Source organism: Gymnogyps californianus, chromosome 3, assembly GCF_018139145.2.
Source record: "Gymnogyps californianus isolate 813 chromosome 3, ASM1813914v2, whole genome shotgun sequence".
Taxonomy (NCBI): Eukaryota; Metazoa; Chordata; class Aves; order Accipitriformes; family Cathartidae; genus Gymnogyps; species Gymnogyps californianus.
The window spans coordinates 103,988,140-104,004,558 of record NC_059473.1 but is presented as its reverse complement, the minus strand read 5'-3'; the positions used below and the strand labels follow the sequence as shown (position 1 = coordinate 104,004,558).

The 16,419-nt window shown below is 34.5% G+C and overlaps 1 protein-coding gene across 1 annotated transcript in view; it reads right to left on the bottom strand.

Annotated features, from left to right (window-relative positions):
- The window catches only part of CSMD1 (CUB and Sushi multiple domains 1), a 1,238,313-nt gene that overhangs the window by 13,284 nt on the left and 1,208,610 nt on the right, over positions 1-16,419 (bottom strand). The window contains 8 exon segments of the mRNA XM_050893357.1: positions 3,496-3,540; positions 5,269-5,448; positions 6,554-6,665; positions 9,887-9,960; positions 12,408-12,581; positions 13,525-13,698; positions 15,030-15,209; positions 16,193-16,369. Coding sequence (XP_050749314.1) covers positions 3,496-3,540; positions 5,269-5,448; positions 6,554-6,665; positions 9,887-9,960; positions 12,408-12,581; positions 13,525-13,698; positions 15,030-15,209; positions 16,193-16,369 — 1,116 coding nt within the window.

Genomic DNA, 16,419 nt, shown 5'->3' with positions numbered 1-16,419 from the left:
CTCCCTACACATTGCTATATTTCTCCCACATACTTTGCTGTTATAAAATTTGGGGAAGACTTCCTTCAAACATGACTGTTAAGTTAAACAAACAGGTAAGTTGGCCAAAAGAGACCAACCCTCCTCCTGGCCAGGCAGCACCCCGTGTTTCCTGGCAGCTTATGACAAGTGAAAATAGACATTTTTCACTTGTCCACTTAGTTCTAAGCTTTTTCTAGCATTACAATTTGAGAAGTAAAGCTTTAAGAATCAAAATAAAACTTCATAAAAAGAACTGTTTAACCAATCACATGATATCTTGACAAAATGACAGCCCTAGCAACTATTAAAATTCACCCTTACTGTCCATGACTACTACAAATGATACTTGCTAAATAGCTGAAGACTGATATTAGAAGTGTTTCACACTCTTCTAACTAAACTCTTAAAATAAATTATTGGATTTTTTTGTATTTTATCAAACTCTGAGCACGTGTAAAGGCAGCTGTCTATACTGATGGAAATTTCTCAGTGTAGGTATCCTGTGTATCCATTTTGAATAAATTCCATGGATATTTCCTCCTCCACCTAATCACTGATTGCAAAAATGAATCAAAAAGAAACCCAGGTCAATAATACCATATATTTCCAACAAAACATACTGACAGGCAGTACATCTGAAAATCTGATGACTGATTAGCTGTTGACTGTCTCAATCATATTATTACACTTCTTAGTATGCATTTCATAAAGAGAAAGGATAATAACTTCTTCAGTGCCTTTTGCTTTCAAATTGTGCAAAAGCCACAAGCAAATGTTCAAGCTCAATGTGGCTTGAGCTTGATTTGAAATGTGGCTCAATGTGGCTAATGATCTGAAAACATCATTAGTATGTCGTCTGTACCGTCACTGGATTCCAAGTGAGTGGAGACCCACTATATGGCTTTGAGTACAACAGCTTCAAGGAATCCTAAGCGCTCCCTTTTCAAAGCAAAACTCAGTGCAGGACTGGGGCTTTACACAAGGCAACCTCAACTTAATACTAAAAATCTGAAGCATTAAATTTCAATTGGTATCTCACAGTCCTTAGGATTCATATATTTGCAGAAAATATATGAATTCTGTAAACGGTCTTTCAGACTCTTTTTCCTACATATTTCTCATTGCTTTGCTACAATAGTAACATACAGTAAATTTGAAACCTGGCATTTAATAATACATATTTAAATTATTTTTATTTGTCTTTTAATTAAAATTGTGTATCTGAAGTTATTCTCATGAAGGTGAACATCTAGTATTGCTGGTATGAACCTGACAAGTACTATGTAAGACTTTTATAAGGGAACAGACACCTTACTTCTTTTGTCACATTCAACATCTTCAGTATTTAGTTTCTCTAACCACTCTGACAATAATAGCTGTTAATCTTTGTGAAATAGTACCATTGACTCAGTAGTTACAGAATTTGCACTTGCTGCAGATGGACAGGATCAGTAGGGGAAGAAAATATATTTCTGCTTCCCCAGTCATGTTTTTGTAAAAGGTTAAAATGCAAGTGCTGCAGTCCCATGGATGCTGCTGAGGAATTGGAGTGGCTCTGACCCAATTCTGTTGAGCCCTTGCAATGTCCCTGCCTTTCCCCTCCACTGTGGGCAAATGCAGAATGAGAAAAATGAACTGGGGATTATTATACTACTACTGCACCAACTGCGGATTCTCCTCAGAATGTGACAAATGGGGAAATCCATGGCTACTCATTAAAACAGCTTCCTAACTATTTTTGCAAAGACTATGCAAAGCGGTGAGAACCATGGGAACCAGAGTATTGTAGTTCTTAAACTTCACATGGGTATTGTGAGAATTCTTTAGTTGCAACTTATGCTTAATTACAATTTACAGTACTGTAAAAATGATAGTTACTATCGCTTACGAAAACATTAACTCAGGCAAAAAATAGCAATTTAATAAACAATAATAAACCTAATTTGTATTCAGATATCCAAAGATGGGAAATCAAAACATGAATCTGTTCTGTTACAAAAACTCTAGTTTAGAAATATTAGCTTCATTCCATTTAAAATACAGATAGCAGCAAACGGAATTCTACCAAAAGCCAAGATAACAAGGTAAAGAAAATGCTCCAAAACACATAGTGTTCTACACTAAAGAGAATTCACAATTTTAAAAGACAATAATAGTGCAGACTTGGTTTTTAAAAACAGCTTAAAACTTTTCCTTGTTAGTTACTGTCATTTGTTACACAGTTTCAGTTCTCTGCTTACTATTATTGACATTTTCAATCATAACATTTCATTTTTTTAAAAAATGCCTTTCAAATAGTACTTACTTATCAAAACTGGTTATAAGGGACATGATGCGGTGTGAATTGATACTGATGCTCTGCATAGTGAATATATTTGGAGACTTGGTCTATATTTTAATTTGGCATTGAAACTTCAAAACCTGTGCGGTAGCAGATTAATGCATACCTTAGGTGTTCAGTGAGGTGAATCCTCCAATAAATGAAGACTGTATATTAATTATAATGAATGCACATTATATCCTGCTTTATTGTGAGTCTGTAGAAGTAATGCATTTCAGAAGAACTCATTTATAGTTTCACCTGACACTCTCACTAATAAACTCACCAGGAAGGTTAATTATTAGCAGAAATACCTTTTTATCCCATCTGTTCTACAAAGTCCTTCTGTGAACTGCCATGAGTGTGAACCATTAATTTTATTTTCCCTGCAGCTTGCTAAAATTCAGAATATAGAGCTGCAAGCTCATTTCTTTGGTGAAAACCCTGCTCATTGTTAAATAAGTCAGCAAAAAAAAAATCAGGCCTTTCATTTTCTGAAAATGATTGAACTTAAAAGGTCTACATCAAGGATTTCTCAGATGTATCTGTCTATTTTGTCACTAGCAGGAGGAAAAGGTGAACTGCACACATGTTCATGAGGAGGCATAGAAAAGCAGCAGTAATGTTTGCCTGCTGCTGGTGGTCCACACAGTTTAGGAAACCCTATTTTAGAGTACCTTGAGATTTTCCATGAAATGAAGGCCATCAAAATTTCCAAAACTTGGTTGTTTTTTCTTTTTTTTTTGTGGTTTCTTACAACACTTGCAATGTAAAGGGCAGAACTTTGACTGAACCCAATCCCTGCAATTATAGTCTACACTCATTATAAGGCTCTCCATTATAGCAATCTCTCTGATATAAAACTACATCAAATCTGGGTTTTGTGTATATATGCTTTATCTTTTTGGCTTGACAGGGTTTTTTGTGCAATTCACAAAATTGGTACTGTAGAAATTAAAAACTGTTGTTTGGGAAACAATTTCATAGAATAGGTTTTACATGGTACCTGTTATTATGAAAGACCTCAACATTTATATTCCTTTGAAATGAGTAACAATTAAGTTAAATATTGGAAATAGTTTTATTATCCATAACAATCTAGGGTGTAAGTCAATTTAATTTATTTAGATCTAAAGCTTTTCTTGTATACAAACCTGGAGTTTTAGTTATTGTTTCATTAACTTCTCTCACTCCTTTACCTACAAGTAAAAAGACAAATTATCATTTTCATGAACATTTTTTTTGTTTGTAAATAGAATGTTAAAACAATGCCTGACGGATGAAATCATCTCTTATCCAGTAGAGTCATATTTAAAACAGAAATAACTGGTCTTTACATGTTCAAACCTATATACTTACACAAAACTATCAGAAAATAATTTGGGTAAACAACATTTTTACTGTGGAAAGTTGTTTGGCTAGCCAAGTATTTCGTACATTTAGACCTAAAATTTTTATATCAGTCCCAGTGCTATAAAAGAGAGCCTTATAGAGGGGACAAATACTATATCTAATTATGAATAATAGTATATTAAATATAGTAAAAATTGTGTTAATAAAGATTGATACATTTATGACACAAACCAGCAAAAGCCAGATAGCTGGATTAAGATGACAAGATCAGATATCATGGGAAAGGATCACAACCGGTGTCATTTGCTATATTTCTGGTATACTCAGCAGAGTTATGTCCATTGACCTCAGATCAAGTTCTGGCCTCATATCATTAGCCACTTTAAAAAGGCTAATGTCCCGTAGGAAGATTTGGTCTTGCACGTTTTTTTCTTTAGGAGCAGAAATTCACTGATTAGACTAATCAAGTGCTAAGAAAGCACAAAAAGTGTGGGGCACTCAAGGAGAATTATGCCTAAAGACTGTAAGCCAATAAAAAAAAAAAATTCTTGCTTACAGAAACCTTTTCTGTATTTTATCTTTAATTTAAAAAAAAAAAAAGAAAATTAACAAAAGCCATACAAGATCATTTATCTCAAATTATTAATTATATAGTACCCATGAAAAATCACCCTTTAGGGAACTAGAATAAGAAGATAAATTTTCATGTGTAGATCATATGTTGAAATGTGTTAAAAAGTGTTGAAACGATCTACACATGTTTATGTGTAGATCAATGTTGAAACAAAGAAGTCTACCCATATATTAATGAAAAATCAAATATTGTTCAAACATCAAATCTATTTAGCTTTCTTTGACAAATCAGAATTAAAAATCATGTTGCAAACATCTTTCCCATGACATCTGACTCTTTTTCCTTTGTTTGTATTCTAAATATAATTTTGTTTTATTTTTCTGAATTGGGAACTTATAGCCATGTTTATTCGCATGTGAAGAGCAAATTTAGCCCTCATAACTACATACGTAGAGTTACTCTAGCAAATCTATATGAAATTTACATGGATATAAATAAAAGTGGAGTCTGGTGCAAAGATGTATTTATTTTTTTATTTTATTTTTCATTTTTATTTTAGATTTTCTTAGACGAAAAGCATACCTGAATGAATCTAAAAGTCAAGCTATGAAATAACTTTTTTTGTTCCTAATAGAAAATCATATATTAAACACTGAATACATTGAAATACTCTTTAAAACTGTGACATAAAGATAAATACAGTTAAAAATAATACTTTATATTGTTTAGGTTTTGGTTGCTGTTGTTAGGGATGAACTTATGTATGTGTGCCTGTGCATTTACATACATATATCCTCATGTTTTCCTCCATGAGTTCTAGATGCTATGCTCACTTTGATTTCTTTACTGTTTCTTCCATAAAGTAAAAGCTATTGTGTCATATATGTCTTTAAATAGTAAGTGGAAAAAATTAATCGTACTACATAAAATAAAAATGTCAGGGAAAATGAAATCCAACCAAGTAGGGCCCAACATATCACTTGAGTAATGACTGACTTACTTTTACAAATAGGTGATTTTCCTGTCCATTTCATATCTGGTTTACACGTCCGATGCTCTGATCCACCAGCAAGAAAAAATCCTGGCTGACAGGTATACACCAAAGTATACCCTAAAGTAGGAAGATCTATTGCTTTCACATCTACATGTGCCGGTGTCTCTGGTTGCCTGCAAGCATGAGCTGCAAAGGGTTTTTTAGAGTTAGAAAAAATGGTGGTAAACAGTTTCCATAGGATTAGAGTATGCAATTTGAAAGAAATGCATGCCAGTTTATTCCCTTTCATTATGTAAACTTGGTACACATTTTAGAAACATCAAGTAGCTATTACTTGTAAAAGTAACACTCTGAGTGTATAGTTCTATTATTGTGGGAAGATGGAAACGATACCATCATGTATTTTTAAACAATACATCAAAATTAAATCATGATAGCAAACAGAAAAGAGTTAAAATGAAGGGAAGTGCATGCCATTGTACATGGTGCAATGATTGGTCCTGTGAATTATTGTACTGTCACAGCTTCAAGCATCGCTTCCACTCAATGTTTTGAAAATTACAGAGCAGTTATTGTGTTAAATAAATGCATTATAAATTTCAATTGAAATAAAGGTTCCATAGGAAGGCTTTGTCATAGTACATTGATTATAACCGATATGGTTGCTCAGTATGTTTCTTTCTCTGTGCTCCATGGTGTTCATTTATAACAAGCCAAAGGTAATTTAAAACAGGATAAGAATCTAAGGTCATTCTAATGAATTACTTTTAGCTTAGATCAGTGTATTTTAATACAATAGTTATTTGATGTCCTCCAACCCATACACAGCTATAAATATGCTAATCATTTGCATACCCATGCATAGCCCAGAAAAGTTGAATTTTGCTGAGTTCTAGTTTATGATTCACAAAATGCTAGCCAACAAAATAGTCACATGAGTATTTCAGGCCACTTTCTGTTCTCTATTAATCTAACACACACAAAAAACCTAGATTAATTTAAAGCAACTAATGCAGTGGGTTAATGAGGACAAACTTTTTTGAGTAAAACTGATAGAATTATTGTGAACTTAATGAAAAAAAAATCTGAAAAATCTTACTTCAAATTAATATCCCAAATACATCTTTGGTCTTAGAACAGGAAACAAAAAAAAAAAATTTTAAAATCCTGTTTTAAATAAAATTTACTTTTTTGTAGCATATCATTTACTATGAATTTCCACATACATCACTTTGCAATTCTTTTAAAATTGTACAATATTCTAACTCATTAGATGAGAAACCAGACTTACGAATGCATTCAGACTGTATGCCACTCCAGGTTAAGTTAGCAAGACAAGAACGGGTGGTAGATCCCTGAATATGATAACCTTTTCTGCATCTGAAAAAGACTGTGCTCCCAACCTAAGGATCAAAACAGAATATTAGATAAAAGAGGTATCCATCATGTGTAGTCACATATCAACACAGTGATAAGATACTAGAGAGATTTTTTCAAAAATAGAAATGTCCTCTTTTTACGTTTCGAGAGCTAAACTTGTTTTTAATGTGATGAAAAGTTTGAGCAATTGATCTTTTTTAACCTTATTTGAAAGCAGTAAGTGGAAAAATATTGACAAGTGTGTGCACATGTGTCCTGGTTTCGGCTGGGACAGAGTTAACTTTCTTTTTAGTAGCTGGTACAGTGCTGTGTTTTGGATTTAGTGTGAGAATGATGTTGATAACACGCTGATGTTTTAGTTGTTGCTTTCCTTTCCTCCTCCTCACCCCACTGGGAGGGGAGGGGAAACGGCTGCGTGGTGCTTAGTTGCTGACTGGGGTTAAACCACGACAACATGGAAAAGAATGAGACTCATACATTTCAGCTTATTAGTTTGTCAGTGTGACAGAAGCAAACTAAATGACTGAGATATCTCTCTTTCCTGTACATCAGTACATATATTTCAATAAAACTTGCCCATAAAGTCTGTTTCAAAGGTTTCTCATTGTGCAACTTGACTAAAAACTTTTTTTAAGAGGAGAAAGGAAAAAGAAAAAACTATGAAGAACTGTTCCATCTACAAATAAATTCACTAGAGAAAACTCCAGGCCACGATTCCTTACACTGCTTTTGTTACTATAAACTACCTAAGTTTTACTTGAGATGTTCAGCTAGCAGAGGGATTTTATGGAAAGCCTTCCTATGGTCAACTGTGATATGACCTTTCTCAGAAGAAAACTCTCTTTAGACTTCCGCTGAGAATAGAAAAGCATGAAAACTGGATACAAAATTGCATGTGATGAAGAATTTTCATTACATGCAAGAGAGAGATTGTGTGGAAAGTTCTAGTAAAATGGACTTACTGATGGTATTGACAAAAGTGACAAGAATATAGCTCCAGGCCAAGATATTTAAGGATGTGGGGCTGACCAGTAAAGCATTGCTTTCATTTTGGATAAAACATCTTGGCAATAAATATGACCAGATGAAATGAAAAAAAAACCCACATATAATTAATAAAGTAACATATCACATGGACAAATGCAAGTGAGTTGCAAACGAGTAGTGATCAATGCATGTTAATAAAATAGCTTGCAGGTATATAAATGCAGATAGCTCTACGCTGCAAATGTCATAGAAGGACTTCAACGGACATTAAATATGGGCAGTCATCTTCAAAAGTGGCTACATGTTAACAATATACTCAGTTACATAAAAACAGATTATCATGATAGATGTTCAGCAAATGCAACACCAGTTCTTCCTGAAGTGCTTTGGGAAATTCGCTGGTATTTTTAAAGGTCAAATTACTGATATGGCTTTGTAGATTTATCTCTTTATAACTATTTTTAAACACACTCATCTCTCTGTCTTGCCAAGGACACACAGCATGTCTGTAGTAGAGACTAGAACAGACTGTGGCTGGTCTTGACTCTAAGTCATCTTGCTTCTTGTGAAATTGCCAATTCTGGTATCAGTAAGCAATGATAAGCTGCAAACCTTCCCTCACTGACCCAAAAGACCAAGCAAAAAAATAATGTCAAGGTTCAAGGTAGTTACAGAGTTATATTTCTGTCTCATTTTACAGGTAAAAGTAAAAATAAAAGCAGTGCACTCTTTGTATAATACTTGGATGAAAAACATTGGAGGCGTTTGTGACAGTCACAGCGCAGTGAAGCACAAAAGACACAAAATGAATGGGGCAAGACAGGATGTTGGTAGATAGGGGAAAACCCTTCAAAGGTCTGCTGCCTGTCATCACACCTTTCTGTAATGAGGACAGACTGTTAAAAGCTGGTTTATAGAAGCTTGGCTAAGTCATACAAACAGAAAGTCCCACTAATCACATATGCAAAAAAAAAAAAAAAAAAAATCTACTTCACTAGTAATTGGTACAACATCTTGTTGTACCAGATAGCGATCCGAGAGTGAAAGCACACACTTCAGAAAGACTAAATACAGATCAGATGAAGACCTACTATTGCCTCTAGAGGTGAATGAGAAGAGAAAATTAGCCTTCATGTTCAACAGACATTAGAACAGTGAATTGGCCAGTACAGTTCTGGTATTAAGACAACTTGTGAGGCAGATAAAAAGGGAAGAGAAAAAAAAAAACCAACCCCCTGATCAAATTAGGTACAAAGATTAGAGTTGTTTTTGAAGTGATGATGAGGACAGGTACAGGGTCAAGATGAGACAGCAGACAGAAAGGCAACTGAACCTATTACTAGAAGAAAAACCACCTTGGGGCGAGGCCACAAGAAGTGGCTAGAGGAGAAGTGTCTTGGCATCTGCAAGCCAGGCAGGAGTAGAAGGTGAAGAAAAGAGCCGACAGCCACAGCAATGACAGACAGCACAATTGCAGAGGAACTTACAGAAAGGATTTTTTGAAAAACAGTTCTACTAACTGGATTGTAATACCATGTGGCACACTGCCCTAGGTTCAGAAATAAGCAGGAAATGCAAACAGAACATATTTGGGATTCCAATCACAAATATTTATACCTGAAGAATCTATCCACATGAGGTTAATCAATCTATATAATGACTGTGGATTGGTCATTGTTGCATCTACTTTTATTTCCTCAGTCACTTTTCTGACTGTCACTTGGTAAACTAATAACTTGTGAAGAATTTGGAAATTATAGAAAGGACATTCGTTACAGAGAACCTGGATCCAACACATAGAATAATTTTATCTTTTCTGACTAAATAAAATGTAACATGAATTGCTAATTTAGTAAAGCCACTTGCTGACTTTTTTGTGAAGGACTACATGGCCTTTGGATCAGACAGGTCTTTCATTGTTAGGTATTTACTGACTATTCATCAATGTATGAAAGAATTATGATCATAAAGCAAAGTAATTATATCATGTCATATCATATTAGGTAATCAATTTATAAATAGTCCTCCCTACTGAAGTCTCCTAAAGGACTGAACACATGATATATTGCAAGGTTAGAAGTTCTTTCTTTAAACTGTATGTTAAAAAAAAAGCTTGGAAAGAAGCATTTTTATTAAAAAGGAGTGGAAATTTCCTAAGGTTTACATCAGACATTTAAGCCTACAGATAATTTAATATATTTGTAATTATTAAATGCATCTTCATTTTAGAAAGCTAATAAATAAAAGAAAGAATTACCTCATAACCTCTGGAACTGTTTTGTATTCCAAAATGTGGAGTACCAGGGTCTGTACATGTATTGTGAGCTGGATCTAATGTAAAAAGTGAAACACGACAGATACTATTATGGTATGGAAAGAATACTCTAAAACTGTTTGCAAAGATTAAGTCATTTCATCAATGTGTAGTGACAACAAGAATTGAATTTTTAATGAATGTGTGTATTTCTATATATTACTTTTGTATTTCCAATTAAATTTCCAAGATAGATCACAGTACTTTGTTTCAGTACATTGCCATTATTTAATGGTATTTTTTGCAGGTATCTTTGGCAGTGTAGACTTTAGAGTTAGGATTGAATTAATTTTTGCTAAGCTTATCCTTTTAAACCTTTTTGAATGCATAGTATATCCCACTATTCACAATGCAGATGGAACATATAGGGAAATCTTTTTCTTCTCTTCTTTCCCAATGAACAGCTTAATAACTAAGTTAGATTTCTAAAAAAATCCCACCCCCCCCAAAAAACAAACCCCAAACCAACCTGCTTTCTTATAGCAAATAAAACACTTAATTTCTTGATATAATTTTTTCTATGTGACCAAGAAAACAAAAGTTTCAAATGGACTACTACCTCATTTGTTGCTGGAGAATGAAAGACAGTCCTCCTACAAAAAAAGGTATGCCAACAGAGTATAACCAATTATCTGATGATCAGTTTCATGAGTGTAATTTAAAGCTGCCTGAAACTATTTTTGATTCAGCAATGTCCACTTCACATTCTGATGGTGTATTTGCTTTGGGGTTGCCCGGTCACTCCACCAGGTAGACAGCACAGGACTTGATCCGATGGATCTTTCTGTACTGTGATTCCTTCTTGGCAACCAAGTCTGGTTTTGTGCTGACACTGTATTATGAAAAACGTAACTTGGGACTATATTTCATCTGTAACCATTTTTAGTTTTCTGTAGAGGGAAAATCGAACTTATCACGTACAATAATGTGATATGTCATTTCACTCTTGGTCGGCTTCCATTTTCAATGTTGACCATCACTAGAGCATAACAATTCAACTGGACTGATATTTACCAAAGGCTTCAAAAGTTAGGTAGATATTGACCTAACGTGTGAGAATAAAAACCAAACACACTCCTGACCCTGAGCTGCTTGAACAGCTCAAGAACTTTTTACAAATTATCATCAGCTGGAATGCCATTGCTAATAATAGACACATTGAGCTGAAATGACTTTTTAAGATATGTCTCATCTGAAGAAACAGTGGGGAAAAAAGGAAGGATTCTCAAAGTATTTTAAGGAAATTATCAATATCCAGAAATAGAAAAGCTTGCCATCATTTGCCATCATATGATACTTCCAGGCGTAGTTCTAGGTATTGTTCACTGATCTTAATTTTCAAATTGCTTAACAACGGTATCTGTAAATATTTTAGATGGCCTAATATTTTCCTTTTACGATAATATAAAAACTATGATGTAAAAGAAAAGTTTATGTCTTTGATGCAGTATTTTCTATGTACTTCTGTATTATGCTATATAAAATATAAATAGAAATGTCATTATGACATTTTCAAATTTGATTCTTCACAATAGACCTGAGATTTAGCTTTTGTAAACCTTCTTGCCTCTCTTACAAAACATAGATGTAAGATGGATTGCCCAGTTCATAAAAACTATGGACAGAAGGAGTTTTGAATTCAGATCAAAGCACTGTATTGAGTGTTAATATCTTAATTTACAAATACAGGCTGCTTTCAATAACCACGCTTACCACCTTTTCCCAGAGTGCCCACCCCAGCTCTTCCACATAGCTAATATCTCAGTCACAGCAAAACATATAAATGGGCTACATTCTATATCTGAATGTGTTTGTTTGGAAATATCAAAGAGGATTTTTCTATTATAACACCAAAACAATTTTCTCTAGCAAGTCACCCCAAGTTGGATCAAAGTCTGATGTCAGTGGGAGTTACAGGTGTCCAGCATTTCTCTCAGTTAGTCTGACTATGTAACATGCTAAAAGCCTATCAGTTGCACATCAGTCAATGAGGAACTGATAGTACTTGGCAGTTTATCAGAATTTCAAAAGATCAGACCCAGGATGCTTCATCCTTTTGAGCTGTACAAGCCACTTTCACAAAGTCCAAAAAGCTTTTTGATTTAGGATTGATTCTGACAAATGCCTTTAACTCTCCAGTGACAGAATCTGGTCTTTAATCTGCCAAAGTCTTCTGCTTATCTAAAAGATTCTAAAAATAGATGGAACAAATTTATGCACTTGCACTTATTGACATTCTGCATTTCCAGGAGACAAGCAATCATGTAAATTTACAAATGACTTCATATGTGATTGTGTTTATCCTAAAATTTTTATACTCAAAATATAACCTTATTTATCTAGTTCTTTTTATATTACACAGCCGTTTTCTATATTTGGAAAGCGAATTGCGAGATTTATGATAGTGTAATAGTTTATGAAGAATATTCTCAGTAGAAACAGCATAAGTAGCGGTAGTTATTACCAATGCATGTTGGCTGAATTCCACTCCAAGTACCATCTGCTTGACAGAATCTTCTTGAAGAGCCTATCAGAATAAAAGGGGGTCTGCACTGAAAGCTAACTTCAGATCTGTAGGTGAAACTTTTTCCATTGAGGTGTCCTTCTGCTGGAGTTCCAGGATCACCACAAAACACAGCTAATACATAAAAAAGGAAAGAAAAAAAAAGTTATTAAAAACTGCAAATGTTTCAACTGAAGTATTCTACATTGTTTTATGTGCAAGTCAGGCATACAGAATATGGGTGCAAATGCTATGTTCATTTATCTGTGTAGGATTGTACCTCAGATAAATTCTTGACAGCAATTTAAAATTAATTGTCACTGTTATACTTATTAGAAGCATAAAACTTAACCTGGAAAAATAGACCTTTTAATTGAGACACTTAAATGCTGATTAGATTTGGATGACAAAGTAATCTCAAAGTAGAAAACGCTATATTGTAATGCTTCAAAATGTATCCAGTTTTCACATCAGTCAGCCTCAGACGAGTAGGCTGGAAATTTTTGCCCTAATTAAGTAAAAGGAAAAACGTTTGTCAGAGTCCTGACAAGATTTCAAGCACTGAAAAAGATGAGTTGACAGATTTAGAAGAAGCTGAAAAACAAATACAAACAAGATATGAGGGTATGTACTCGCCTTCAGGAAAGAAAAAAGAATTTAGAAAGGAGAGCAAGGCTATGAGCTTAAGGGTTAGGATCCTTGTTTTCACCTGTTAATGGAAACGGAAACAGGGAAGAAAAAAGGAAAAGTGTAAGGGAAAATTTTAATCATGCTCACGACAAGTCAAATTCAGAACATTCAAAAAGATTATCAGTAAGGCAAATGGTGATGGGTCCAATTAGGCAATAAGAGATGGAGGTGACTTTCGGGGAAATGAAGACAATGACCTTAAATGGGCACAACAGCTCAATTTCATAACAAGGTATGCTTTTTGGAAGAAGGAGGGAGAATCCTGCAGTAGTCCATATATTACCTGATCAAGCTGAGTCCTTTTTAAACTGTGAGAAACTGACTGTAGCCCTAGACAACTGATTGTAGCTTTGGTGAAGCCCAACACAACTGTACCCTGAAAACTTACGCAAACATTGTGGGATGTCTCCCCGCCAAATTCCTCGACCTTCACAGGACAGAATAGCTGTGTTAGATAGCTGATAGCCTTCTGCACAGCTGTAACTCACACTGGCACCCCAGCGATAATCAGATCCTTCCACTTTCCCATACAGTACTGGTGGAGGGGGGCCACAGGTAATAGCTGTGTCACAAAAAGAAAAGTTATAATTTCAAGACTTTATAGGGTTTAGGAGAATGCAACATAATATCTACTCATACTTTTGAAACAAACAAACAAAAAATTCATACTGTTCAGATCCGACAAGCATTCCTGTGTTGACAAAGCAGTCTGTAATAGACAGAAAACCTATTTAAATACAAAAATACCACCTCTAGGTTTAGGAAGTCCCTGAGCTCTAGGTTGCTGGAAGCATAAAGTATATAGCTTACCTAGTTCTGAATCTCTTCCCTACATATTCATTACTGATCATTGCTGGCAACAGGTTACTGAGCCAGGTAAAAGTTTTCAAGAAATGTGATTTATTTCAATAAATGTTTCTATGATTCTATGATTCTAAATATTTGCATTTTATTTTAAACCAATTTTGCAGCATTATTTAAAGCCCTTAATATGACTTTGTTCATTCACCTGCTCATTTTCTAAGGCTTTCAGCACACAATGGACATTGATTTTATTGGTAATTAGTGGCTAAGACTCTTTAAAAATCTTCTGATGTTTTCTAGCTTCTGAAAGAATGCCCAAAATGATGAAATCTGGAATGCCCAAGTTTGCATTTATACATCAGTTCTTTCAACAAAGAGCAAAACCATAAAATCACTCAGTCAGTGATTTTTACAACAGAAAATGCAGTCGAATATATACGCCAAAATTTAATTAGTAGGCTAGACTTAGACATGACTTTAAAGCAGTGCTAGATGAGTTGGCTGTCTAGGCCTTTTATAAGCAGAAGATGCCCTAGGCTGTTAAATTTACTCCCTGAGCTACTGTAGTAGTGCTAACAATTTTCACCAGGCTGCCTTATTTGCCTTTCAGCCTCATCCCCATTATGACCTTTATGTTAGCACTTGTAATTATCTATTTGTGAAGCATCTTTTTGGATATTTCTGATGACTACACTACTGCAACAAGGGAATCTTTTATAGAAAGTTTGGTTTGCAAGATCCCTTTACAGAATTTTGGCCATCTAATCCAAGATAAAAAGGCTCAAAAAGGAAAATGGGTACTTCATTCCTAGCATTTTAAACTGAGCACTCTGATAATCTTCATTGCAGAATGATTTGGTTCTACTGTAGTCATTAATGTCACTATTCTGACTGATACTATACCACAGCATATGTGCAAAATAAACACAAATTTTACACAAATACTTATCTAAATGTTTTAGTTGCATTTGCATGTTAATTGTCCTAGAGAATGTTTTGACAATTTTTCATAAATAAAAACACTGATTAGTGAATTTCACATATAGTATCAAAACAGTATTTGTAAACTGTTTAAGTTCAAAAGCACACCTTTGCAAATTGGTTTACTCTGGTTCCAAGTGCTGTCTTTTATACAACGCATGGTAGATGAACTGGCAGGCTCCATCAAGTATCCTGGATTGCACTGATAGCTGACTGTCTTATTAAAGGTAAAATCATTTCCAAACTGAATGCCATTTGCTAATGCACCTGGATCTCCACAGCTGATCACTAGTGAGGAAAACAAAAAAATGGAATTTTTTTTTTCAATAAACATGTAATGAAACATTGAACTATGCATAGCTAATGTCCCTTTTTTTAGTGTACAAAACAAGAAAAATTTTGATCAATGTATTTCACACAAAATAAAAAATATAATCTCTATTTTTTAGCTAAAAAGTCATATTTTTGAGGCATTGCAATAGCGTGGGCCAAATATTGTGTTCCTTAAATATACTAGCTTAAGCTGGTATGCTCTACTGCTACTGCAGACTGTTATGTTAGTGGTAGTTTTGACAGGACTTTTCCTTCCTTCATACTGGGCTCTTTGTCACATGATGCCTAATATTGACGGTGCAATGCAATTTCAGCAGAGTTATGAAATTCCTCTTTTTTTTTGTATCACTGTACTGATGTACTGTGGGTCTGGCCTTGTCAGTGAGGCCACTGGCTCTGCTGGCCTTGCAGCACCCCTCTGCTCCCTGCTTGCTTTCCCTGATGCAGTAGCCCAATCTTCCTACTCCCTGATTCTTGTTCCTTAGCAGAATCGTTATTGGTCAGATCAGACTCATTTGGCTCACAATAAAAACTGGCACAGTAATGTATCCAATTAGGTAAAATCTGATTTAGAACTACCAAAACTTCATCCTCTGTATATAAGCCACAAAAAAAAAAAAAAAAAAAAAAAAAGGCTAAAGGAGACTCTAGAGGAACACCTATTCTTAGGAATAATGCTATATTTTCAATGTTGACATTCATGAGGTAAACAAATACAGAAAAGTTACCTATGCATCCATCTTAAAAAGATAGTTCTGGAAACTTCTAACATATATTAAAAGGGCATGTATCTTTAGATACATAAAATATTCATGTATTACAAGACAGATGAATGGGGAAAAAATGTGTTATTTTATCTAACAAAATAATAATTTTCAGTAGGAAGGCTGGATGACTTATTACTTTAAAGCTTTAGAGGAAGAAAGTTTATTTCTGACCTGTGCAGTCTGGAGCAGTGCCAGTCCATGTCCCATTAGCAGTACAATGTCTAGTAGTTAGCCCTGAAGTTTTGTAACCTTCCCAGCAGGCATAAATGACTGAGCTGGAGAATAATATTCCATCAGTGTATATTATCATACCATTGGCTGGGGTGCCAGGGTTCCCGCAAGATACAGCTGTGAATAAAAGGTTAAAAAAATTCAACATTTCCATGATAGGTGACTAA